The 27,424-nt window shown below is 34.6% G+C and overlaps 1 protein-coding gene across 2 annotated transcripts in view; it reads right to left on the bottom strand.

Moving 5' to 3' along the window:
- Positions 1–27,424, bottom strand: part of LOC145295823 (uncharacterized) — a 174,386-nt gene that overhangs the window by 8,547 nt on the left and 138,415 nt on the right. For both annotated transcript variants that reach the window (XM_080141510.1, XM_080141511.1), the window contains 2 exons: positions 23,699–26,642; positions 10,236–11,179 (listed from right to left, as the gene is read on the bottom strand). In XM_080141510.1, coding sequence (XP_079997636.1) covers positions 10,236–11,179; positions 23,699–26,591 — 3,837 coding nt within the window. In that variant the 5' untranslated portion in view covers positions 26,592–26,642. The remainder of the gene's footprint in view (positions 1–10,235; positions 11,180–23,698; positions 26,643–27,424) is intronic.

The following is a 27,424-nucleotide window of genomic DNA, read 5'->3' as shown; positions in this document are numbered from 1 at the left end:
TTGCTGAGCAAACAACCTCGTGATTGTTGGTTAGTGGGGGAATTGTTGATTGCCCATTGTTTACTACACTGTTGTAGATTTTCCAGAAATCACAAGTCCCTAATTTTTGTGCTTTGATGCGTTTTTCAGTAGTTTCCATAAATTCTCTCTTAGCTGTCGCTATTTCTTTCTTAACGTTATTTCTAGCTTCTATATACTTCTGTCTGTTTGAACTGGACTTATGTTGGTTATGTCTGCGGTATGCATGCTGCTTTTGAGCAATGGCAGTTGCGCAAGTCGAAGTAAACCATTGAGGAGAGTGCGGCTTACTATAAAATTTCCGCATGGGAACATGTGCTTCTATTGCAGTTTTGAACCATTCAGTGGTCTCATTTGCGCACTGTTCAGCAGGAAGAGAAAAAATATGTTCCCATGGGGCATCTCTGATAAGATCTCTAATGGCTTCCCAGTCAGCCTTTTTATAATATCTTGTTGTTTTGAGCACTGGATCTTCAGTTTTGGATCTAGAGTTTAGGGCGATTTCAACCATTATCACTGCATGGTCAGCGTTCCCAAGTGGGCTGTCGGCATTCATTATACAATCATCAGGAGCTGTGGTCAAAAACAGATCTAGAAGTGATGCGTATTGTTCTTGCTGGTCAGAGAAACGGGTTGGGAACGTAACCATTTGCGATAGGGAGGGAGATATAGAGAAGCAATGTGTTGTGCTGCCCGCTGCATCTGTGTAATTAGAGAATTCAAGCCAATTTTTGTGGTAGACATTAAAGTCACCAAATACATGTACTTGTGCACTAGTGTCTAGGGAGAGTGCTGTGTCTATGCTGTCAGAGACTTTGTTTATTATGGTACAGTCCTGGGTCGAGGGAGAGCGGTAGAGAAAATAAAAGTAGCTAATGTTATGTTGTATGTTTAGTCTAAAGCACATAAAGGCTTGATCATCCGATTCTAGGTTTGGTTCTCTAGTCAAGGGAAGGGTATTATGAACGTAAACTCCAAGTCCGTGCATATGTCTGTCAGAGTCCTTACGTCAGAGTGGGAGATATCCAGTCATGTTAAAGTAGTTAGAGGGATGGAGAAGCGTAGGTTAGTCTCACTTAGTGCTAAGATATCCGGGGTATTTGTTAGGAGAAATGCTTCAACATCAGCTAAGTTAGATCTAAGTCCACGGATATTCATGAATGCAAGCCTCAAGGGAGGAGGCAAATTGGATTTGTTTGACCCTAAGCCTAGTTTAAACTTATTTTTAGATTGTACTGTCATATTTTTTAAAGAGTTTCAGTTTAGGTAAAGGGGAGCTGAACAAGAGGTTATGCAGAGTATCACACATGCAACACAAGTAGACCATCAGTTGACCTTTTTTCTTCTATTACTATTGGGATTTGTACACAACTGGTCAACTAGTAGATGGTCTGCAACAAAAAAAAAAAAAAAAAGAAAACCTGGTTTCATCAAATGGAAATGGAATCAAGAATTTAAGAAGTACACGTCATCATTCTGGTCAGCCATAACTGCCATTAATTGTTACCCTAACGTTTTGATGAACTATGTTTATAATTACTGAGTCTATTATTCCTGAATTGGGTGGATCAGCTTACCCTATAACAGAAGTTTAAGTCGAAAATTTTTGGTTAATTCTGAAGCCACCTTGAAGCCATCATCAAAGCCAAAAGTGGGTTCATCAATTTAACCCTTTATGATCTGGTTAAACTAATTCCTAAATGAATAAATAAATGAATATAAAGAGAAAAATGAAGTGTGAATTGATTGAAACACGTCTTTTACGTATTAGTTCAATATCTGGGTAGATGTCAGATTCCTCCAGATTGCAACTGTCATTTGTTTACATTCAATATTCCGTCATCTGTCGCACAGAGTAGAGAATTTCGTTTGTTGTCATTTTTTCAAACACTATTAATAATAATCAAAGTAAGTTTATGAAATGCAAAAATTTTCAATGGTAGTTTAACTATTGAACTTCATAATTTTTCTAGTATGAAGAAAACCATAGTATCATTACCCTTTAAACTAACTAAAATTAACAGTAAATATGTTTTAATCATCGACATCATAATTCAGGTTATAAAGTAACGTGGACAAACTGACCGAAATTTGATAAATCTAAAAGGAAACTACTGGTTTTTTTTTTGCCAAGGCAGTAATCTTTTGAACAAATATCCTGCACCATGTATTCATATGTAATTGGCTATTTTAAAAAACGAATTATGACTATTTTCATCAGATATTTTATGAAAGGCGACATGAAAAAATTGGAGCAAGCTTCAATCAAACCACAAGGCAGAGTGTAACATGAGATAAAGAAATCAAAACATCCGAGAAAAGTATAGTGATATTACATAAAAACAATTCTGTATTTAAATCCTTTTAATGTGTACTGCATGCACACACAGGCATATTTTTGCTTATCATTTTGTTAAATAGAACCAGGCAATTTAGATTTTAATTCATTTTCTTTATATAGTTATTGACATTGAACAACCACAGTGTAATATCAAAACATCCTTGTGAGAATTTTTACTTCTTTGCTTCAGCTGAAAATATAAACCAAAACACGGTAATAATTCACCTTTTTGAAACACACATTCTGTCTAGTTTCATTTTTTCTCCACATTCCAAAATCAAGTCAGACATATTTGTAAAACAAGTTCAAATAAAAACGATGGAAATATTAAAGAGAATGCATTTATTTAGTGAAAGATAAAAGTTAAAATTCAGACTCTCTTGGAAAGATGAGAGGTTGGTAACCTTAGACGAAAGCACAATAATTGGGCGAAATATTGACTGCTTCAATCAATAAATCTATAAACTTAATGATATTGTTTATCTGAAGCGTTATCTGCATAAAACAATTTGGAAAGAGATTGGCCCAAACTGTGTGCTTCTTGCTTTCATGCAAACTTGCAATTGATTTATTTTATATATATATATATATATATATATACACACACACTTTAGTGTAATGCAAACCTCTCTATAAGTAAACAAATGTAGCATTGTAGAAATGGCATTCAATGTTAGTAGAAAGCAGTTTTAGATATTATTAACAAGCGTGTCTCTCTCAGTGGTCTGCTGGTGAAAGCTGCTGAATATTGAGTCATGATTGTGGATTCGGGGTTCAATACTGGGCTTGAGATGGGTGTTGGCCTAATTATACTGAAGGGTTGTGATATAATGACATTGTCTGTGGACAACTCTCTCTCTCTATATATATATAATTATAAACCTCAAATGACCTTGTAACGAGTGATGTAACCCACTTTCTGGTTTATGACATTCGGTTGCGCATGCGCGCATAAACATTAACCCATAACAACGTAAACAAATAAACACAAATCGCTTCTTTTGCAGATTTTGACCTGCGCACTGAACTATTAAGGTTATTATTTAGAAATTATTATTTAACATGGGAAAAGTGGAGGTGTTTTGCAACTATTCTTTATTGCAAGTATACTGTCGCTATTTTCTTACAACTAAACAACTTTAACCCGTTGACAAACATAAGAACAATTGTAGTAAAGCCAAGACTACTACTACTCTCTATCCGTCCCTTTTCCTTCCTTTTTTATTTTTTGTTTACATTTTTAGATACAAAATAGTTGTGAGAACGGTGAATTTGTTGACACATTTACTAATCTGTTTCAATATTAGTTTTATTTTATTTATTTAGGTTTTACTTTTTTTGCTTCAGGTTTTATTAATTATATTTTTTTAGATTTTAAGTTACTATAACTTGGTTGAAGGATTCCAATATGGGGTTTTCATTCTTATATTTCTCATCGGTAGGTTCATGTGCGTTTTTGCTGCTAAATGACTTTCGTCTGCATTTGATTCGTAAGAAAATCATGTTTAATTTTCGTTTTTTGAGCGATTATTCGGAAAAATAGGTAACTTTACACGAATAGGGAGGATTCTTTTCATGTCTGAGCGATCTGTCCGTGATTTTTCATTTTAATATACTTTCATAGTAATGTTTCTGTTATGCCAAAAAAAAACCTATTTTCTTTACGTCACAAGTGTCACGCTCATACATGAATTCCATAGCTAATATGACATACTGACCCAACCGGTAACGGGTAGTCTAGTATATATATATATATATATATATATATATATATATATATATATAATATAAAGCTGAACGTCTGTGTGTGTCTGGTCACGAATAGGCTCCTATATGGTTGACTATTATAGAAAACTGATCCCATATAATGTATAGAAGATGTATCGAGACACAGGAATGGGTATGTTTGATCTGGCATAATGATGATTCATTAAAATTGTGGGGTCTGCGTACGCGCCTGTTCCACAAAGTATGGAAATAAAAAATGAAAAAAAAAACGTTTACAAGTGTTTTTGATATAGATGTACATAAGAATACTTTGATAAGTATGTTTTAACTTAAATAGGGGTGGTATAATAAAATTGTGAGGTCTGCGTTCACGCTTGGCTTCCATAGAATGGAAATAGGCACAAACTTTAATATAAACTTTTCATATCTATCTGCGTAAGTATACTTTGATAATTATGTTTCAGTTTGAAGAAATATGGCACAATAAAATTATGGGGTGTTCATTCGCGCCTGACCTCCATAGAATGGAAATATGTCACAAAGTTTTACAAGGTTTTTTAATATAGATCCACAGAATATTGTGATAAGTGTTTCAGTGTGAACAGGTATGGTATAATAAATTATGGAGTTTATCTATTTTATTTTTACTTTCATCATATTTTGCTTTGGTTTTGATACCCCCAAATTCGAAGCTATCTATTTACAATCCTATCATACTTTCATAAATCAGAGTCCATTTTCTGTAGGCTGTTTTTGAACCCAGTCAACGACGGGTACTTTTGCTAGTATATATATATATATATATACTAGCAAAAGTATCCGTCGTTGACTGGGTTCTATGGAAATTTCTGTGGAAATATTTTTTATTCACTTATATTTCCTTTTTATATACACCAATCCTTATTTAAGAAGCTCAATGTAGTTACAGAGCATATAATGAATAAATCACGAAATAGATTCGTTGATTGATATAATTAAGTGAATGATTTTGTGCTACAAAACAGATACTGTCAAGAAGTGTAAATGTCAACTAAATTAAAGGAATAAATTGTAAGATGGTCAACATCATGAAATTTGGAATATAGGCTTTTGTCATTTATTCATTTTATATATATATATGTGTGTGTGTGTGTGTATGTATGTTATTTTCACATTAAAAACAATGCTGCAGCTCACAAAAATCATGAAAGCCACAGACCAGAAGTCCTAGATTCAAGTTTCGCATTTTTGGGGCTTATTAGTAGAAAATATCTGAATTCAGGATTTGAGAAATTATATATATTGGAGTGCATTAGCAAACAAGCAAAGAAAAGTTTGAGATCCTCCTGAAAAAAAAAAATTCTTGTATGAGATTCTAACTGAATACTGGCAAAAAAATATTGGAACTGAAAATAATTACATACCTACATGATCACTGATTAAAGAAAAAGTTTCATATTGTTTTTAAAAACGTCTTAAAATGCTGCTCCCTAAAAGTGTGAGGAAGATGTAACTGCTTTTGTTTTTGGTGCGTCAAGAAAAATATTAAGTTTTTTTTTTTTTATCTCCTGAATCTACTTTACATTCACCGAAACAAATGGAAAAAATGCGTTGTTTTTATCATTTTTGCTTCTACTTTGCTACTCACTCCTTATTTTCATGAGTGATGCTTCTAAGGAAGACTGTCTTCTTGGGTGGCAGTTTAGTAATGAGCAGTTGTTGGAAATGATTTTTGTAATTCTCTCTTTCTAATCTTGTTGCCATGTCACTAATAAGGATGCTGAAGGTAAATATTTTACTGGAGCTGATGTAATCTACTTGATAATCCAAGGACTCACCTGCTGATAATGCAAGGATGCTGTGGTATAAGCAGGTGTAAAATACCAAGGCTGCTGTATTGCCAGTTGGTGAATGGAATCTGAACTATGCAATAGATAGTGGTGGGATCTCTCTATGGCGTATTTTTCTTTTTTCAATGATTTCACTGCTAAGCCCTTTCAGAAATCTTTCAATCCAAACATTTATCAAAATATAAGTATAAACTCAAATATCAGAAGTCTACGTTTCACCCTTCCAGAGGTTATAATCCATTTACAGGAAACTAAACTAAAATATGGTTTCTGTACAAAATTGGCATTTGTCCATTAGTAGTTTTTATAGATGACTTCACGATCACTGGTATTCAAGCATGACATCAAAACCCAACCCCCAACACTGCCATGATCACAGAATCTGTGTCTACATTAGGAATGGCTTTCCATGTAGTAGAGACACTTCCTATGAAGATCTTTATTCTTAATTGACACGTGAAAATGCACACATGTACAGCACAACTTTCATCTTTGCCCTTTATTACCCCCTCGCCAATTGGGTAAATCTCTGACAAAACTGACAAGATCTTGCCTGTTCAACATTCTGCTAGTATTCATATCTGTGGTGAATTTAAAGGAAGATTTTGTCACGATTTTTTACCTTGCTTCTGATCTTATAAAGGTTGTTAACAAACCTTCTTGTGTACATAATACTAATTGACATTTTGTAAGTCTTCTTGATCTTTTCCTGACAATTGTACTCACCCAATCATTCAATTTTCTCAATTAAGATCAAAATAAAATTCAACAAGACCTCTTTAGTCCTTCTCCATAGCACAGTGTACCGATACTTCACGGCTGACAAAACAACCACAGATCTTTCTGATGTGAAATTTCTGTGCATTCCATGTTTGAAAAGAATTTTCCTCTACTGTATTTGATTTAAGTGATTGGTTAACCAAAAATTCCATCAGAAATCAAGCTATCAGACGTGGTACATCTATAATTATTCACTATTTCAATTACTTTCAAGGAAATAGGTATTGTGAAACCAAAACGGCCTTGAGAACTTCCTGCAATCACTGCATACTAGAGGATCATAATTCAGTGGCTGAACATGGATTCTGAGAAATTTTGTTTTTGTAATTGGTGTTGTATAATAATAAATTTATTTTTTGCACTTGATATATATCGCTCTCTTTCTCTCTCTATAACACACAGACGTTATATATATATATATATATATATATATATATATATATATATATACAAAGAACACAATTAAAATTTTTGCATTTATAACTAGTTTTAATATAATGTTTCGATTTATGCCAGTAACAGCAAATTCATAGCTTCTTTATAATATTTATTTGCTAATATCTTTCCTCTATTGAGAAGAACACATTTCTTTGAAACTCTGCAGATTAAGAAAATTTCAGTAATATCTTATTTGAGTATCCTGTCCAGCAATATATTGATGTAAAATATAATTTATAGTCTTAAATTTGTATTTTTCAATGACAAGCTTTGTTTCCTATCTTGGTTGTATTGAGCTTTTTTATGTGGTTGGGGTTCCTATATAAAATATATTTATATTCATTTTAAGTTTACAGAAGCTTTTGGCTTGTAAACATTATTTTACTTCTTGATTTATATATATATATATATATATATATATATATATATATATTAGTGCATCAGATGTTTGTTACAAAGAAATCCTAAGTTTTGTGAAACATAAATTATTTAAAACTATATTTCACAGTTTATATACATGAACCAGGGTTATATTGTTATGGACAATCTTTTTCCAATTTAGAAAAGGATGTTGGTTTCCACTTTGAATCATCAGCATCTTAAGAAACAAAAACAAACTGAAAAAGAAACTGGAGAAAAGCTAATATCCACAATGTGTGAGTGTGTAGTGTCTTTTTCTAATTGTCACTTTGTGGGAGAGACAAATATTTACAGGGTGGAATGATAAAATTGTCACCATAGAAAAGACGCGATTCCATTTCCGTTTGATCTTTTTTTTTTGTTGTTGCAGACCATCTACTAGTTGGCCAGTTGTGTACAAATTCCAATAGTGATAGAAGTCTTCTATCATGTCTGAAAGTGACACAATGTTCAACAAGCGAGATTGGAGATGCATCGCTATACAACCTATGTACTCTACCGATCCAAGATGACACCGGACCATTGCCAGCACCCTCAAAATGCAAATCTGGACGGTTAAATGCTTGAGGGAAAAGCTCATCAAAGTTTCTGGCCATGGTGTGGTTTCAAGTGAGAATCACATCATGCCACCTCACATCTTCAAAGTCGGCTTGAAAGTCAACACCAAAGTGTACCTGGATCTGCTGAAGAGTGTGGTGATCACCTGGTGCAATCAGGTGGCCGCTGGCAGGCGCTGAGTGTGGCAGCAGGACTCTGCACCGGCCCACAAGAATAAAGAGATCCATGTTTGGCTTCAGAAAGAGTGCTACAACTTTGTACCCTTCTCTTACTGACCCTCTCCTCCCCTGACCTGAACCCACTTGACTACTTCGTTTGGTCATACATCGAGAAGATCACCAACATGATCTTCCACAACACCAAAGCCAGCCTGATCATCGCCATCTGCTGAGTCCTTGCCAAGCTCCTGCTGGCGCTTGTGGAAAAAGCATGCTCCCAGTTCTGGACCTGTATTGAGGCAGTGATTGAGGCTGAAGGTGGCTACATTGAATAGATGTCAGCTTTAATACATAATCAAGTTACCTGAATTGATGTTTTCAATAAAAGTTTTAAAATAAAGCTGAAGTGTAGTTTTCTTTAGAGGCGACAAATTTATCGTTCCACCCTGTATTTATTTTTTTATTACTTTTAATTTATTACTTAATTTAATTATGACTTAAAATAGATAATAAAAATGATCTTCAAGAGAAATTTATGTATTTGGATGTTTATATATATTTAGGATGTTGGGATGATTAAGCGAGAAAAAATAGAACTTTTTATAGAACTGTCAGAATCTGTATTGGAAATATGTGCCTATTTTCTGATGCAGTAAACGATTCTTTTAAGTTTTCTTTTGTTGGTTTTTGTTCAAAACTTAATGTTGCTCATATTAATGACAAAATGATTATTTGATTTAATCTAGACATAAAATTAAAAATTCACAGAGCATCCACTTCACCCCCTCACATATATTTTTACATTTTCGAAAATATATGCAAATATATGGGTTTTGCAATAATTCAAAAACAAAAAAACTCTATAGCTTAGTATTTAAAAATTTTAAAACAATCATAATCAGTAATTGTATTGGAATCGGAAATTTAGAACAGAAGCAGTAATTGTACCAAAATTAGGAAACATTGAAATCGTCCAATCACTAATATTATTTAAAAAATATTGTTATGTCTGTTTTAAGATTTGATTTTGTTTCATCTTTTTGAATCATAACTGTTTTTCTGGTCACATGACTAATCCTAGACTCCAATCAGCAAAGATCTCATGCACTAATCAATGCAGAAGCATAACAGGAATGAGAGAAACAAATCCACAAATACCAAAGTCTCAAAGAGCATTCCATTTCTAAAGGAAGAACTTTGCATTATAGCTTAGGTAGAAAATTTTTTATATTTCTCTCCAAGTGCTCACCCCTTATGAGAGCTTACATACATAGAAATATAGAAGTATGAAAGTATACTTATGACAAGCAAGCTACAGAGACGCTTATGTGTTTTACTCAAAATGGAGTTCATCATCAGGTGGACCATAAGGATTAACATTTTTAGTGTTGGGACGATTAATTAGAATTACTAAAATTGGAACATTTTGGAATATCAGAATCGGAATTGGAAAAATGTGTGTCTATTTTCCGATGCCCAAAACGATTCCTTTTATTATCTTTTACATCTGATTTTGTTTAAAACAAAATCTTCCACGGCTAGTAGTAATAATGAAATATTTATTGATTTTAAATTACCAGTAAAATTAAAATCAATAGATTACCCCCACAAGTGTTTGTTTGGTTTGAGAAAATCTATGCACATTTAACATGCATTTTTATGATAATCAGGAAAAATAACAATAATATAGTTAAATATTTAGAGATTCATAAAGAATTGGAATCAGTAATTATATTGGAATTGGGAAATAAGTGTGGAATCGGTAATCATATCAGAATTGGGAAAAATATTGGCATCATCCCATCACTAAACATCTTTTTGTTGGTGAGTAATGTTTACATTAACTCCTATCAATTGAAGCATTTACTTTTTTTGCCTACTAGCATTTGTTTTATCTCGCAAAAAAAAAAAGTATACACTCAACAAACAGGAAGAAATTCTGTTACGAAGAACAAAAAGACTTACCTTTTCGTTTGGCGTAACCAGATAAGCATAGATAATTTTCTTTAATGAAAGCCCAGCACAAAGGTGTCTGACAGGTAAGAGGAGGGTCCTAATGTAGGACAAGATTTTATGCAGGGACATCTGCACTAGTGGGGTGGACGGGTTGACATCGAATCGTGTCAAGCAGCTGCACCAGTGCATTGCAATACCTGCAGATCTACAAGTCCGATTTAGCGGCACTGATTGCAGAAGACTGATGCCACGGGTTGAAGTGTCTACAGGTTCATACATTCGTGATGTGTCAAGCAAGTCGAGCAGTGTTTCGTGCACATCGAATGGTGTTACGAGCTTTTCCCGGTTGCCTTTGAGGTTGTTTGTAAAATAGGGATACTTGTTTTTGAACCAAGCTGGAAATACAAAAGACATGAAAGGAAGTCGTTCTTCAAGCTTGCCCTGTACGGTGTTGCGTACGTTGCTGTAGCGAGCTCCATGATCACTCATGATGATCAAGAGAGTATTATTAAGAAAGTTCTGCTGCTTCATCTGCCATAGAAAACGGTGTAAGTCTTTGTCCAGATACTGGACAGGGTTGTTGTCATTATGTGAGAGTTCCCCATGGAAGGCGAATGCAAATTTTGACACATTATTGTACTTCTCAAAGAATTCCTTGACGTAATCAAGTGTGAATTGGTGTTTCGGTTTTGAACCAAGACAGAAGTTGAGGCTGCGTTCATGCAATACAGACTCACTCACTGCCTGCCAGAAAGGACGCATGTAATGGTCAGTTGGGGCTGTGTAGAAACCATTGAAGCGTAGATTGAACACAGCCAGGCTGGGACTATCCTCAGCAAAAAGGGTGGCATAGCCTTTACTACGGTATTTATTCCAGATTAAAGGGTAATCATCAACAAACCCAGAGGCAAGCTGGTTCTTGCGGACTTCAGGCAATTCAGTTTCCGTTTTTCCTGAAAATAATAAAGTAAGAAATAAAGTCCGAAAGACAAAAATGACACATGAGAGAAACTGTAAAGAGTTTTTTCTTTTTTAGCGACAACAAACTTTAAATTAAAACAAATCACAGAAAAATATTTATATTATATAAGTATATGGTTTATTTCAAAGATTAATTTTTGGCTTTTCTAATTTAAATATAATTTTGTGCATATGGCTTGCGCATATACAGTGTAATCTAGAAGTCCAATTTTCAAACTCTATACATTTTGACAATGTGTTGAATGTTGTCTTCCAGGTGGTGTAACAAGATCTGTAAACCCGAGACAACGCCAGGTTGCCATGCTAGTGATACTTCATCAAGAAAAACGAGTTCAGAAAAAAATAGCATTTGATTTATTGAGAGAATGATGGGAATAATATTATCCTGATGAGAATTGAATTTTCATAATTGAGGGCGACAAGAAGCGTTCTTTCAAGATACAGAAACAATGTTGGAATAAGGAAAATAGAGATAAAGAATTTTATTGTTTAGATGACCAGCCAAAGGGTAAGTGACCGTTTTTTGGTCAGCCTGTTCATTTGAATAAACAAAAAAGGGATAGAAATAGACAGAGAGACATAGAGAAAAAAGGCAAAACTCAAATAGAGAGGGGGCATACAGAGAGATAATAAAAAAAAGTGTTGTTTTTTTTGCCAGTTTGAGGAAGTTCGTTGGAGAATTTAGAAGTGAAAAGTCGAGATTCATGCGGCTCGACGAAATAGATTGGAAAAGTTCATTCCAACAATGATAATGCTACACCCAGAAATCAGTTTGATTTCCCAAGTTTAGAGAGGTCTCGAGTTTATGTTCTTACATGAGATATACCTGTAACAACTTCTGAATAATTATTTGTTACTAAAAAGACTGCTTTGTGATTCTTTGCTTCGATTGTGAAATGAATTCTTCCCCAGATCGTATACTAAAGTGGAGAAGAGCGATGCACCTGCCTTTTTTTTTTTTTTTTACACAGGTCACCACTTATCAAGACCCGGAAGCCACTCAGGGATAAGGATTATTGCAAGTACATTACGTTAGTGTGGAGATTTGATGAAGTGTTTACTTAAGGGGGCGGTTCATTAGGAATTTGTTAACGTTGGACTTGAACACATCCAAGTTGTAGTCCGGTGGGAAGCAGGCAGATGGAACAGAGTTCCACAGGCATGCAGTTCTAAGAAAGAAGCTTTGTTCATGGAATCCACATTTTGATTTAGGCACAGATAAAGAGTGGGGGAAATTTTTCACATTGGATTCGGCTAGACGGGTGTTTTTCGTGAAAGATTGGCGAGGGGGGACCAGAGATTGGAGCTCAGACGAGCACCTGCCATGGAAATAATGATAAAACAAGGATAGGCTCTCAATGTCTCTTCTGTGGAAGAGAGGTTGCAGGGTAGAGAAAAGGGCATCCCCCACTAAGCCACGAAGTCTATTTTGTACTCTGTCAAGGCAGGATAGGCTGTTTTTAGCCGCTCTTGCTGATTGGCCAGTCTTCATCCCCAATGTCTGAAAGCAGGTGACCAGCTGAAGCACCCTTGTGGTAAGGTTACCGACCAGCGATCATGAGAGCAGAACTACCACATGGACAGGGTTATGCACGAGTTGTGTGTTCGAGTAGAAAAACAATGAGTTCCAGCAACCAGCGAGCGTCTGGCATAGATATTAGGGTCCTAACCACTAGATGAAGAAAAGATGAAGATAGAGTGGTGGCCAGTTGACAGGTCCATTTTGTGAAATTATTCTTTCATCAAATGTAAATAAAATAAATTTGCACAATTTGAAAACGTTTTTTTGGTGTCATTTTCTTCATGATGAATTACCAAAACAAGCTGAACTCAAAAACAAGCTGAACTCAAAATAACTGATAGTTGCCAAATCTGCAATTAAATAAAATAATTATCAATTTAAAGTTCGTGGCCTCTAAAAAAAAAACAAAACAAAAAAAAACACACCTTAGGAAACGATTTTCATTTAATTACTTACAGCTCTGCCCAGTAGAGATCATCAGGCCATGAACCAAACTTATAATTATATTTTAATATAAAACATTTTGGTACTCATGCAGTATAAGAACCGTATTATCGTCAGAATCTTTCAGGGAGTTTACAGAAACAGCCGCAAGGTGCTGAACAAAAGTTTTATAATTTTATTTAGTCACGCAAATGCTGGCCAATTGTTTTAATAAAAAATATACTCCTGTCAGTTGGAGGTTAATTCAATGAAAAATAATTGAACAACGAAAACAATATTCTTGAATAATTATTGGACAATTTTTATAAAATTTTCAGAAAATTAAAATTGAAATCAAGCAAAAAAAGGTAGGTTTCATGAATGAATTATTTTCTGAATAACAAACAACCGATACTAAGCAAACATGTTTTTAAAAAATCTTTTTGTTCAGAGGAAAATAAACGTTAAGTGTTCTTTATAATAAACCATGAAAGCAAACAAGTGATTTATGATTGTTTTGTATTAGTATATTATTATATTATTATTATTAGCATATTATTATATTACGAGGAGCGTGCAATAAGTAATGCCCCTGACTCACTTCCCATAGCAGTAGAGCAACGAAACTTGGCACAGTTATTAGTCTTTGTCTATATAGGAACCACCCAAAGTTATGCATTTCTCCTATCGTTTGATGCAGCTCTGGAGACCGTTTTTGTAGAAAACCCCAGGTTGGTCCTCCAACCATGACGTGACTTCAGAAAGCAAGGCTGCATCATCTGGGAAACGCTTTCCTTTCAAAAACAACTTCATGGTTGGGAAGAGGTGAAAGTCAGAGGGTGCAAGGTCAGGAGAGTAGGGAGGATAGGGGAGGATTTCATAACCACATGCCCGTGCTTCTGATCTGGCGACATGCAAGTTGTGGACCGGAGTGCTGTCCTGCAGGAGGAGGGTATCTTTGTTGATCTTGCCCCACCTCTTGATTTTGATAGCTTCCCTTAATTTTCTCAAAAGTGAAGCATAATAGGCTCCTATAATTGTGGTACCCTTTGCCAGGAAATCTGTCATCACTACTCCGTCCTGGTCCCAAAAGACTGTGAGCATGACCTTGCCAGTGGAGGGCTTCACCCTTGTCTTCTTTGGAGGTGGTGAGTCCAAGTGCTTCCACTGCATTGACTGGGCTTTGGTCTTTAGATCAGTGATGGACCCAGGTTTCATCCTGTCTAATCAATCTTTTGAAAACCTTAGACTCATCTTCTTGGCACATCTCCAAATTCATCCTCGAGCACTTGACGCGTTCTCACTTCTGGAATGGTGTGAGCAACCTCAGGATCCATTTGGCAGACACCTTAGGCATATGCAAATAGTCAGACCCTGTACTAATCTTGACATCTTGGGCTATTTGGCGAATAGTAATGCCCCAATCTTCCAAAATGGCAGCCTCAATTTGATGGACAGGTGCCTCATCAATGGCAGAAGGGGGGCGACCAGGTTTGGGAGCTGTTTCCACAGACTTCCGGCCATGTTTGAATTCACGATGCCAGCGTTTTACAAGGTCATATGATGGGGCATTATCACCATAAGTTTCTTTCATTTCATCAAAAGTCTCCTGTGGTGTGCGTCCTTTCAAATACAAAAGCAGGATCACTGCTCTACCTTCAACAGGCTCCATTTCACACCTGACTCAGTTCAAACACCTGTAAAACAGAAACCACAATTAGTTCAGAGGTGTAATTTCCACATAACCCGTAGAGATATAAAGCAGTGCACATGCAAAATTTTAGCTAGATCAGACAACTGGAAGTGGGTCAGGGGTATTACTTATTGCACGCCCCTCGTATTATTATTATTAGCATATTATTATATTATTACTAGCCTGAGTGCCCGGCGTTGCCCGGGTGTTTGGAGGTGTGTGTTAAAAAAGAAAAAAAAAAAGAAAGAAAAAGTGAGGCAGACTCGAATCTATACCACGAAGGAGGAAAAGAACGTAAAAAAACAAAAACGTGACGTCATTGCCATTACATCCATCGCCAAACTAGGAGTGGCGAAGGTTTAAATTAAGACTAGTCAATCGAAAAGAGGGAATGACTTTCGAAAATATCAGCAAAAAAAGCGACCTCTCCTTATAGAAAAATGCCCAGTTGATGAAGGTCGGTACTACTTGTTGAGGATGAAGGAATTAACGTTTTTAGCCAATTTTTCTATATTTATCCTTTGAATGGTCGATCTTCGAAACGATACTGATCTCGTGAAAATCCGTCACCGCTGTCGGAAGTTTTAGGCAGACATACACACATACATACATTTAAACAGACAGGTGAGATTTATATTATAGACTAGCGGAGGGGGGGGGTACACGGCGTTGCCCGAATGTTTGGAGATGTGTGTGGTCGGAGGTGGGAGTGATTAATGAAAACCTAAGAACAAGCGAAGTAAAAAAAACAAAAAAGAAAACAGAAAAACGAACGTGGGGGTACCCGGGCGGTGTGTGTGGGTGTGTGTGTGTGTGTGTGGGGGGGGGGAGATTAATCAAAACATCGAAAAAAAACCTTAAAAAAAACTAACGTAAGGCAAACGAACGATGTTAAATGTAAAAATCGGAAAAACAAAAACAAAAAGAAAACGAATGTTAAAACTGCTTTAAAAAATCTGCCCCCCCCCCAAAAAAAAACGTGAAAAATGGCTTAAATAAGCCTGTTTCAATATTAAAATTTAAAAAATCGGTGGGTAACCGGGTGTTTTTGGGTGCGTGTGGTCGGTCGAGGTTGGGGGGTGTTAATGAAAACCTAAGAATAAGCGAAGTAAAAAAAACAAAAAAAAAAAACAGAAAAACGAACGTTACGTGAAAAATGGCTTAAATAACCCTGCTTCAATATTAAAATTTAAAAAATCGAAAAATAAAAAAAAAGAAATAGACATCTCACACCACGATTCGAACCCAAAACGTTTAGATAATGACCCAACGCTCTAACAAACTGAGCTAACACGACGTACATGAAATTGTGTCAGTTCTTCAAATATTTAAACTAAATCAGGTTATGACGTCGTCTGACGCATGCATAGAACCGATCTTGTCATGAGAGGACGGTTTTTGCTTTAAGTTAAAAAAAAAAAAGAAGATTAGTGTGCCACCACTGAGAATTGAAACCAAAACGTTTAGCTTATGATTTATTTTTTCCTTTGACATTAATGCCTGAGCTATGAAAACATGTTTGCTGCAAGGCTAAAAATTAAAACATGAACCAATAGCTATTACGTTATGCATGCATATCTGTAATGCTGTCGTTCGATCTTCACCTGGCAAATTCCATTTTAATTTTCTTATTTTTGAATAGATGTCAGCTCTACTGCGTAATAAAATTACCTGAATTGATTTTTTCAATAAAACTTTTAAAATAAAGCTGAAATGTTGTTTTCTTTAGGGGCGACAAATTTATCATTCCACCCTGTACAAGTCGAATTTCCTTTTTATGCATGTCTAATGACGTGACAATATTAATATACCTTCCTTTGATCCAAATGAAATATACTTATCCAAATACTCTATACGAAGGTATGAAAGTCTATTTCTATTTTCAAGTCATAAGTACAAAAATAAATATATAATTATATATGATTAGCTAAGTACCCAGGTAATGTACTTTCAGAATATATTAGATTATAAGTGTCTATCGCTAAAAACTTAGAAGTAGTGTATTAACAAACTGACAGGAAGTACAAATTTATTACACAGAAGATGTATGTTGGCTTTGATAAAGAAGACCTATCAAGATAAAACATAAGTTTTTTCTCAAGTAATTTTTTGAGGAAAGCAAAGGAAGCAGAACGGATAATGTTTTGTATGAAAACTCCTAGTGAGTAAAATAAATAATAAAGAAATAAAGAGTGGCTACCAATTCGGTCATTTTAAAGCAAAATCTTAATTTGATTTTGACAAATTGCTTTGGTTAAATAATTTGTGATTTTTATTTGAGAGTTTCTTGCTGAATCTCCATTGAATGTGAATTGCTATATTAAAAAAAAAAAAAAACGTTTTCATTAGCAATTTTTGAGTATCAATGTTAAGCAACTTTCTTTTTCTTTGTTAGTAAGAAATAGGTTTCTTTGATGTGTTTCCAGTTTCTATGAAGAGAAACTTAGTTATTAAACGATTGTACAAAATCATGCATTTGCTTTGGATTCATATATATCTGTGGTGGCGTTACCATTTTCTGTGGAATGGAATCTCATTTAATGATACTGAAACAGGACTTCTCTTATTTTATAAAAATGGCATATGAGAGAGAGAGAGAGAGAGAGAGAGAGAGAGAGAGAGAGAGAGAGAGAGAGAGAGAGAGAGAGAGAGAGAGAGAGAGTCCTAGAAGTAGAGGAAGACATTTTGATTTTGATGCCTGGTCACACTGGTGATTGATTTTAGACCACAGTCACTATGGTAATGACACCCAGGTCACCAGAGAAATCGATTTAAACATCCAAGATTCCAGGAAACAAAATTCGTACCTGCATCATCAAAAGAAACACATTCAGATATTTCTATCAGAAAGAGAGAAAACGATAGTCGACATTAAATCTTAGGATTCCGATATTATTTCTAAAAGTCACAATAAAGATACTTAACTGAAGTCAAAGTTTGCAAATAAAATGATTGTATTATATATTATATTGATTGTATTATATATTATATTGATTGTATTATATATTATGTTGATTATATTATATATTATATTGATTGTATTATATATATTATACTAGCATTTCAGCCCGGCGTTGCCCGGATGTTTGAAGGTGTGTATTGAGCAAAAAGAAAAAAAAAAGTGGTAGTAGGAAGGCAAGCTTGAACCCATACTGCGAAGGAGGAAAAGAACCTGGAAAAAAAAAAAAAGGTGACGTCTTTGCTGTTACGACCACCATCAAACCGGAAGTGACGTAGGCTTAAATTAAGGCTAGACAATCGAAAGAGGGGATGACTTTCAAAAACATCGGCGAAAAAAGCAACCCCTCTCTGTAGAAAAGTGCACAGTTGAGGGTGAAGAAATTAATGTTTTTAGCCGCTTTTTCGGTATTTTTCGTCTGAAGGGTCGAGCTTCAAAACGATACTGATCTTGTGAAAATCCGTCGCCCCTGTCGAAAGTTTTAAGCAGACATTCAAACATACATATATACATTTATATATTGGTATCTCAAATTTTCGACCCAAACATATTAAAAAGCTTGCCCTATCTCTGAATACCTTTTATGTAAAATTTCAAATGTTTAGACCAGAAAGTGTCTGAGTAATTTGATAGAGACCGCAGAGGTCAAATTCTTTTAAACTATGAACCCTTAACATTTATTTGTTTGTGGCTTAAATGAAGTTATTAAGTTAGATCCATGTCCAAGGAACCTATATCTAAAATTTCATGTGTTTAGACCCAAAATTCTCGGAGGAGTTTGGTAGAGTTCTCAAAAGGTCAAATCGTTGAACTTTGACCCCTTAACAGCCAAATTTCTGGCCGAAAGCGGACTACAAAGATTTCCCAAATCTCAGTACCCTGTATATCAAATTTCGAGTCTGTAGACTGAAAATTGACAGAGTTATTGCATAGGAAAATGTACACAGACACGTTCACTTTTATATATATAATAGATTGATTGATTGTATTATATATATTATATTGATTATATATATATATATATATACTATTATCAATAAAATATTTTGAAAGATTTGGGAAATTTAAATAAGATGACCCCTACTAATTGATGATTCTAGTAGTAAGAATAGGATCAACTTTTTTTTATGGTGACCAAGGATGACCACAAACACCAATTTTTTTATGGTGACCAAGGATGACCACAAACACCAATTTTTTTATGGTGACCAAGGATGACCACAAACACCAATTTTTTTATGGTGACCAAGGATGACCACAAACACCAATTTTTTTATGGTGACCAAGGATGACCACAAACACCAATTTTTTTATGGTGACCAAGGATGACCACAAACACCAATTTTTTTCCCCACACTTTTGAATGGTCTTGTGCCTAATTTGTTGCTGTGATTTCTTTTTATATTTCAGCAAATAATTACTTCAAAGTTTGCTGTAACCATTGGGTAAACAAAAAGGGCAGTGAAACTATTAAGTTAATTTGTGTGCAAGAAGGGTAAGACAATGGAGATGGAGGAGAACTCAGATGTGACGAAAGTATATCTGAATGGCGAAGCTATTGAGGTTGTCAAGAAGTTTTATTACTGTGATGATACCATTATGAATTTAGGCAAGCACATTCTATTGTCGATATCTTAGCAGGGATTGTAGCACTTGAGATACCTTAAGCATTTGATAATGTCTGGAATGAAAGTCTTCTTATCAAAAATTAATTCATGTGGTATTACCGGACGAATATTTAATATAATTATGTCCTTCCTATTTGAAAGAAAGATCCAGGTGATCTTGGATGGCCACATATCCAAACAGCATGACATTAATGTGAGTGTACCTCAGGGAGTCGATCTTTGGAACTTTGTTTCTGATTCTCATAAACAAACTCCCTGATAAAATTGTATCAGATGAGTATATTTACTGTTGACACCATGCTCTATTTTTGACATGTGGATAAAAGGAATGAAAACATATCCAAAATACTGGCTAAATACTTAGAAAACGATCAGTCCATAGTTGAATGGAGATATAAATGGATGATAACATTTAATGCTTGCGACACAAAATCTCAACTTGAACAATTATAAGAAACCTTTTCAATGACTGATTGCAATGACTAATAGAACCCTATCAAAGAATCCTTCCATTAACATTCACAGGAAACATGAATTGAAACAAACATACAAAAGCAATTGCAAGGAAAGTGGGCTCCTTCTACTGTGGTAGAAAATTTCTTATTTCTTAGTGATTGGAGTATTGTCACATCTGGACTAATACATCAACCACTACTCTCTCCCTATTAAAAAAATCCAAAAAAAAAAAAAAAAAAAAAAGTCTATAATTTAATAGGTCCACCCTGTTAACCAAGCTCCATTCTGTCTCTCTCTTTTTTTTTTTTTTTTTTTTTTTACAAGGAGGTCACCACTTATCAAGGCCCGGAAGCCACTCAGGGATAAGGGTTATTGCATGTACAGTACGTATGTTAGTGTTGAGATTTCATAAAGTGTCTACTTAAGGGGGTGGTTCATCAGGAATTTGTTTACGCTGGATTTGAAGACATCCAAGTTGTAGTCAGATGGGAAACAGGCAGATGGAACAGAGTTCCACTGGCGTGCTGTTCTAAGAAAGAAGCTGTGTTCATGGAATCTACGTTTTGATTTAGGCACAGATAGAGATTGGGGAAAATTTTTGACAGTGGTTTCAGCTAGACGGGTGTTTTTCGTAAAGGATTGGCAAGGGGGCACCAGAGATTGGAGCTCAGACGAGCACTTGCTATGGAAATAACGGTAAAACAAAGACAGGCTCGCAATGTCTCTTCTGTGGGAGAGAGGTTGCAGGGAAGAGAAAAGGGCATCCCCCACTAAGCCACTATTTTGTACCACACAGTTAATGCCACCAGTGGAATAAAGAGGGAGAAAAAAAAACTTTAAAAAAGATGTATTTGTTGTACAAGCACAACAATGAAACGTGCTCCGACAAACTTGTTGCTCCAGTATCTCCTCAACATAAATACATGTAACCAACCATGTAACTCATTAATCAACTAAATCCCACCTCTTTATTAGAATTGCCACCAGATATTATTTACTCTAATAGCTTCTTTGCTCAAATTGCATAGGAATTCCCTCCCGGTTCCCCGTTTCCCTAACTGTACCAACATCCAGAAATTGAAATGTAATGTAAACAAACACAATTTTTTTTACTGAGGATGCCCCCCCCCCCCCCCCATTGTTTTAGGGGATTTTTACCCGATTCAGACATGCTGCATTAGGCACTATTAAATTTCAGAAAATAAAATCTGGAAAGAACTAATTAAATTTCAGAAAAATAAAATAAAATAAAATTTGGAAAGAACTAATTAAACAATTTAACTATTTTATATTAGATCATATAATCGATATTGTAGGTCATTAATATTAGACAAACTGAAATGATGAAAAATAAAAATTACATTATTTGAAAAATTTTAAACATCAAATAACGTTATAGAATTTTTTATTAAATGAAAAAAAAAAAAAAAAGTTTTTTTTTTCTGAGTTTCAATAGTATACACCTTTTTTTAAGTTTTTTTTTTCTCCCTCTTTATTCCACTGGTGGCATTAACTGTGTGGTGCAAGCTCCTCATGGAGAGAACAAAGTATATGTCCGATCTTGTTGAAGTCTGAATCTGCTGTGTTAATATCAACAGTAGAGAGAGAGAGAATCATATTTGAAACTGTTAAACTTTCGCGACAAAAAAAAAAAAAAATAAAAATAAAAAATAAAATGATGGTAGAAGTTTTTTTATTTACAATTTCCAAAGTTTTCAGATTTATGCAAACTAGTAATTCTTTACTTTTATTTTCCTTGTTATTTCCTCTGAAGAGAAAAGCTTAATTTTTGCAACTCCATGGAATAAGGAAATAAATCTTTTTATATATTGGTGAACTATATTTATTTTTTCATTATTTCAATTTATCTAATACACACATTATATATATATATATATATATATATATATATATATATATTAGTGACCTGGCATGGCTACAGGAGAAACAACCAAGCAAAAAGCCCTAAGCAAAATTCATTCTTAAGCAGCAAAACTGAAGCTAGCCTGCCAGGACACTATATAGACAAATATAGGCAAATTTGGGCATATTTTATTGGTTATATAGGTTATTTTTTACCAAGTGTCAGAAAATTGTAACCGTAGAATAGTATTACAATCTTCAAAAAGCTTGCAAATTTTCATGTAGTTTCGTCTCATAGAACCAAAGATATGAGCATTTCACTATTCAATTTGGCTACAGGTATACATATATATATATTACATACATACATACATACATACATACACACACCACCTTTTTAGTAATTTTCTAAGTTCCAAATCTCAGCGACTATTGATCAGAATTTAACAAATGAAGGCTCGTTTGAAAAGTAATGACCTAAATTGTGTAGAGGGCTATGTGACATTTTCCCTTAAGGTCGTACATTAAGGGTATCATCCATCATCCAGAGCCTATTTTTGGCACTTTTTTTACAGCCATAAAATGTTTTGGTAAAGGTGCAGTGTCTTTCCACCCTCAAAAAATCCTTTAAAATTACCACTATTAAAGGTTTTCAAGGGTGCTGAAAACAAAAATCAAGGAAACGAGTAGTTTCTAAGATATGAAGAAATTATGATTCCAAAAAGTGGGGAGTCACTTCCCTATATTAATTTAACATAAAATGAACACACACATCTTTTTGTGGGGGGGGGGCTGTTATTATTTTTAGGGGTGGTGTTTATTGTGTCCTGGTAGACCAACACAAAACCTACCTAAAAAAACTTGTTTTCTATAGGTTTTTGGGTGTACTAAAACAAATATCACTTTTAAATTTTCCGCAAATAAGTATTTTTCCGGGTATTAAGCAAAAATATGCATGCTTGCACATAAAACAATGGCCACCACTTATAACAAAGAATTACATTGTTATTAAAACCTATAAAAGTGGTAATTTTAAAGGATTTTTGGAGTGTAAAAAGATACTGCGCCTTTACCAATGTTTCAATCATAGTCATTTGTTTTCCTAGTTTTGCATATGAATTACAAAATATCTGATATTTCCCCAAAACCTCTGGACTTGATGGAGGAGAGACTAAAACTTGTTGCTATGGTTTCAAATGATCTGAAATAACAGCAAAGGGAGACTCGATTTCCAATATTTCTCATATGTTGTATTTCCCCTCTTTAGTTTTCATCCATTAAGTAAATTTCACAGTGTATAAGGATTATTTGATACTGAAGATATTCATAATCGTACCCTATTTCCAAAAGAGAAATATTTGGAATCAAGTTTCCCCTTGCTGTTATTTTAGATCATTTGAAACCATAGCAGCAAGTTTTAGTCTCCCCTCCCTCAAGGCCAGAGGTTTTGGGGAAATTATATATATATATTCCTGTTTGTTTTTCTTGCAATCCATTTTTTCCTTTTGGCAGGCCAATGTTTGAACGTTCTGTTTGAGTGTAAAAAAAAATTGCTGTAGTCGTGAACGTTTTTGACTTCCATGAGTCGTCTTCAGGCGAGTAATGAATTAAAAAAATATATAGAAGAATATCAAATAAAATGAAAGTTTGATGAGAAATTATCTAGTTGGAGAAAGTTCTTTCGCTCCTAATGTAAATATCGCTAGACGTTGCATCCCTATTATGTTACCTAGCATCTTCTCTACTCTTCTGATGAGAAGCATTAGGCTTCGAAATACGATATTATAAAGAGTTCTCACTACACAACACCCCTAATTGATGTATATCCTTATTAAATAAATCAGCAAATCTATATATATTACTACCTTCATTTTCTCTCTTTATTGGCCCCTATATGTGTGTGTATGTGTGCGCATGTGTGCATGAAAAATGCAATAAATTATTTACCTGTTAACAAAGGTATAATGGCCGCCGTGGTGGCATCACCCACAATATTGTATCCATTCATTATAACAGCATCAAGAGAATCTTTTAAGTAACTGTAAGTCAGTGGAAGTTTACGTTGGAAAGATAAATGAGACAAAGAATCCAGTCCATAGATTAAAATGTTCAGTGGAATCACATTGATTTGCAGAAATGGAGGCACTTCAGAAATTCTTTGAAATACCTCTGGCTTCGGATAAATTTGAACAAAGAACTGTTCGATGTCTGGAAGTTCTTCATTGATTCCGTAATCTTCAGGAGGAAGGTTGACATACATTTCTCTGGGATTATCATATGAAGCGGAATCGTTGACAACCATTTGCTTTTTTACTTCAGATGATTTGGGTTTAAGTGCAAAAACATTGAATGTTTGGTTAGCCTGATTCAAATGAGGAATTGGTGGAACTTGGTTTTCCTGCGATTCAGTGATGGCAGTGGAATGATTAATTTTCATTTCAAACTTTGAAATGGAGTTTTTAATTCTCTGATAAGAATTGGTCTTTTCATGACCAGTGACATCTGATGCTAGTTGAGTCATAGAAGGAAGAACTTTTCGTTCAAGAATTAATTTGGGTATAACTGAATTTTGACTTGGAAACTGTTTAATACTGGATATATTTGAGCTCGGTTTTATACTTTTGTTGACTAATAAAATATCCTTGTGTTCTTTAAGTTTTGGCAGTTGAGCAAGATGAGTTGGTAGCTTTTTGAAATATTTATGAAGTGATTTAGCAAAAGGCCGAACTCCTTTCTGCCAAGGACTTGAATTCTTTTTTCGATTAATTTCTAAGGATTTCGGTTTTAATAAATTAGCATAAAAATTCCTACTATTTGGTAAATGCTTTTCTTTATTTTTAATTAAATTATTTCCTTGTTTTACATTTAACTGCAAATTATTCACTTCTCTGAAATAAATACGTTTTTTTTGGTTCTTTTGAGAATTTGTATTTTTTGAACCAAAATTCTGAAGAGCAGGAATATCCTGATTAAGATGATTAGAACCTTTCCCACCTAACTTAAAGGTTTCCTTCAGCTTATTATTTTTTAAAGGTTTGATTTGAGGCAATTGTGGGTCATTCCTTTGCCTGAGAAATTTGTTCTTGAACTTTGAAAGTCTTGGAGGTAACCGATTCGATTCTTTATTCTTTGAAATTTTCTTGACTTGCTGCGATTTTGCCATTTTTTGAAAATGGATACCATTTTCTTGCAGACCATTATGCAGACCGTTTCGTTGCTGACCAATTCGTGTACGTTGTATATTCTTCTTAATATGCAAACTATCTGACAACTGACCTATATGCTTAGTTTTTGTCTTCTGGCTGATATGTGTACTATTTGACTGTTGACCAATAGATTTATTTGACCACTGAGACATATGCTTATTTTTTGTTTTCTGGCCGATATATGAACTATTCTTCCAGTGATCAATATCTGTATTATTTCTATATTGATGAAAATGTGTTCTATTTTGTTGCCGTCTGATATTTAATGACTTATTAAGTTGATTCCTAACATTTAAATGAGAAATTGCCAAAAGATGTTCTGCTTCATTTTTCAATGCCTTTTTAACTTTGGGTATGTTTATGGAATTGGTATCTTCACTTTTTAACATATAGTTTACAGAATCTTTTTGGTCTTTGTTAAGACTGGGTTGTGGCAGGACCAATAATGGAGGTTGAGGAATCGCTTGGAATTGATTTATGATTCTATGATTTGGGTTGGAATCAAAAGTTTTTTTTGTCATGACATCTTGATTGGCGGATCTTTGATCAAGTTTTCGATGATTTTGCATTGAAAGAGGATTTGCGATGTCAACAATAGAATTTTCAGATTGTTTGAGTATTTTCTCTGCGTAATTACTAGAATTTGGTTGTTGAACTTTTTTCTTTGTTTTGGATTCCTGAAGCGGATTTTGGAGAATGTTAAAAGAATTTGGGTCAGCAGAATTAGATATATTTTTTATTTTGTTTAAACTTTTGGCTTCTTTGACTTTTGGAGATAACAAAACAGTTCCATTTTTTACTATTTCTTGATGAATTGTACGTTTTAAACGTGATTTTTGTAAAGACTTTTTACTTAAAGGCATTATTAATAAGGGTTGTTTCAAATGCAGAGCCGTTTTCTTTGTAGTTTTTGAGGTTCCAGATTCTTGTAGAGGCTGAAGGATTCTGTTCTGAACCGGATTCTGTAAGCTAACTTTCACTGCTCGTTTTTCATGAGTGGAAAGAAGACGTTTACCATATGTGGAATTCATAGAAAGTAAACTTCGTTGGTAATATGTGGGTTCCCCAATTTCAAAGTAGCATTGTACTCTTATGAAATCATGCTGCAATACCATGTCAAAAGGAGAGGAATTCCTTGTCAAAGGTGTCGTGTAGGTGGCATAATTATCATCAATACGTTCCACAGCCTGATAAGAACATTTTCTTATTACATCCCCACGCAACAATGTCCTGTTGAAGGTTAACACCCCATTTTCAAATCTAAAAAGTTCTCTACCAAAACATTGGATGGAACCAACATCATAAAAAGCGGCTTTGTTGGCATCATTGGAGAGGTCCAACTTTGGATGACGGCACACTATGTCATCTGGCACTGGTTCATTGTAGTTGAGATTTGACAGTCCGAGTTCATTCAAGTGAGCCACTTTCTTCCGGAATACGCGTCGCAAACTATCTTCCTTCTGGTCAAAGGAAGAAAAGATCTGGTACTCCATCTTTTGGCGGAATGAGATGCTTTCATAGACGCTGTTGTCATAAGCCAAATTCCGTAGAAGAATCACGACTCCAATGCAAATCAGCGTGAAAAAGGTCGGCTTCAGTTGTCGCAGCCAACGCCTCGGGCTGAGAAACATCATGAATGAATGGTGGGTGTCGTCACCTCATCTGTGCAACTAGGAACTAACATCCTGCGAAAAATAAAATGAAAAAGTAAATTTATTTATATATATATATATGCATGTATTCATTAAAAAATAAGTTGAAAGTAATGTAGAAATAAAGAAATAATAGACATATTTTAAACAGTTATGTAAACAAAAAGAAACATTTAAAATGAATCACAGGTTTATTTCATGACAGAATTGCTCATTTTGATTTTCATACTCATTAAACACAGAACCCTAAAGAGGTCTTACTGACTTACAATGTTGACCAAAACAGATCTGCAAATGTGTTACCAGAAAATTTTTGCATAAATAAAAAGTGGTATACCAACTAAATGGCTCTATTTATTATTGAGCACTTTTATATAAACACAGTAAGGATTTACTGGATTTTAACGTATGGACATAAACTTACTTGGACTGTATATACATATATGTGTACATGTATATGTATCGATGCCTCTATCCAGTCTGGAAAAACAAGACAACCCCAGTAGGGGCAGCTGTGTATGTAATTGTGTAGCAAGGGTTGGGCAATCTCCAACCACACTTCTCCTAAATCAGCACTGCTTCAGTCCAGTGGCAAGGAGAAGTCGAGGACGACTGGAAACAATACCAAGATAAGTGGAGAGCACATACAGCACTTGGAAGTTTCAAATAGTCACTCATCTGGTACTGGCCAGGCTCAATGTTGCTTAACTTTGGTAATTAGATGAGAACCGGTGTGTCAAACGTGATTATGCCATATATATGTGCGTTGATATTGTATACGCATACTATATACACACACATAGATAGAGAGAGAC

The sequence above is a fragment of the Euprymna scolopes genome, chromosome 16 (genome assembly GCF_053919585.1).
Source record: "Euprymna scolopes isolate OS-2025 chromosome 16, ASM5391958v1, whole genome shotgun sequence".
NCBI lineage: Eukaryota > Metazoa > Mollusca > Cephalopoda > Sepiida > Sepiolidae > Euprymna > Euprymna scolopes.
This window is presented reverse-complemented; position numbering and strand designations above follow the sequence as displayed.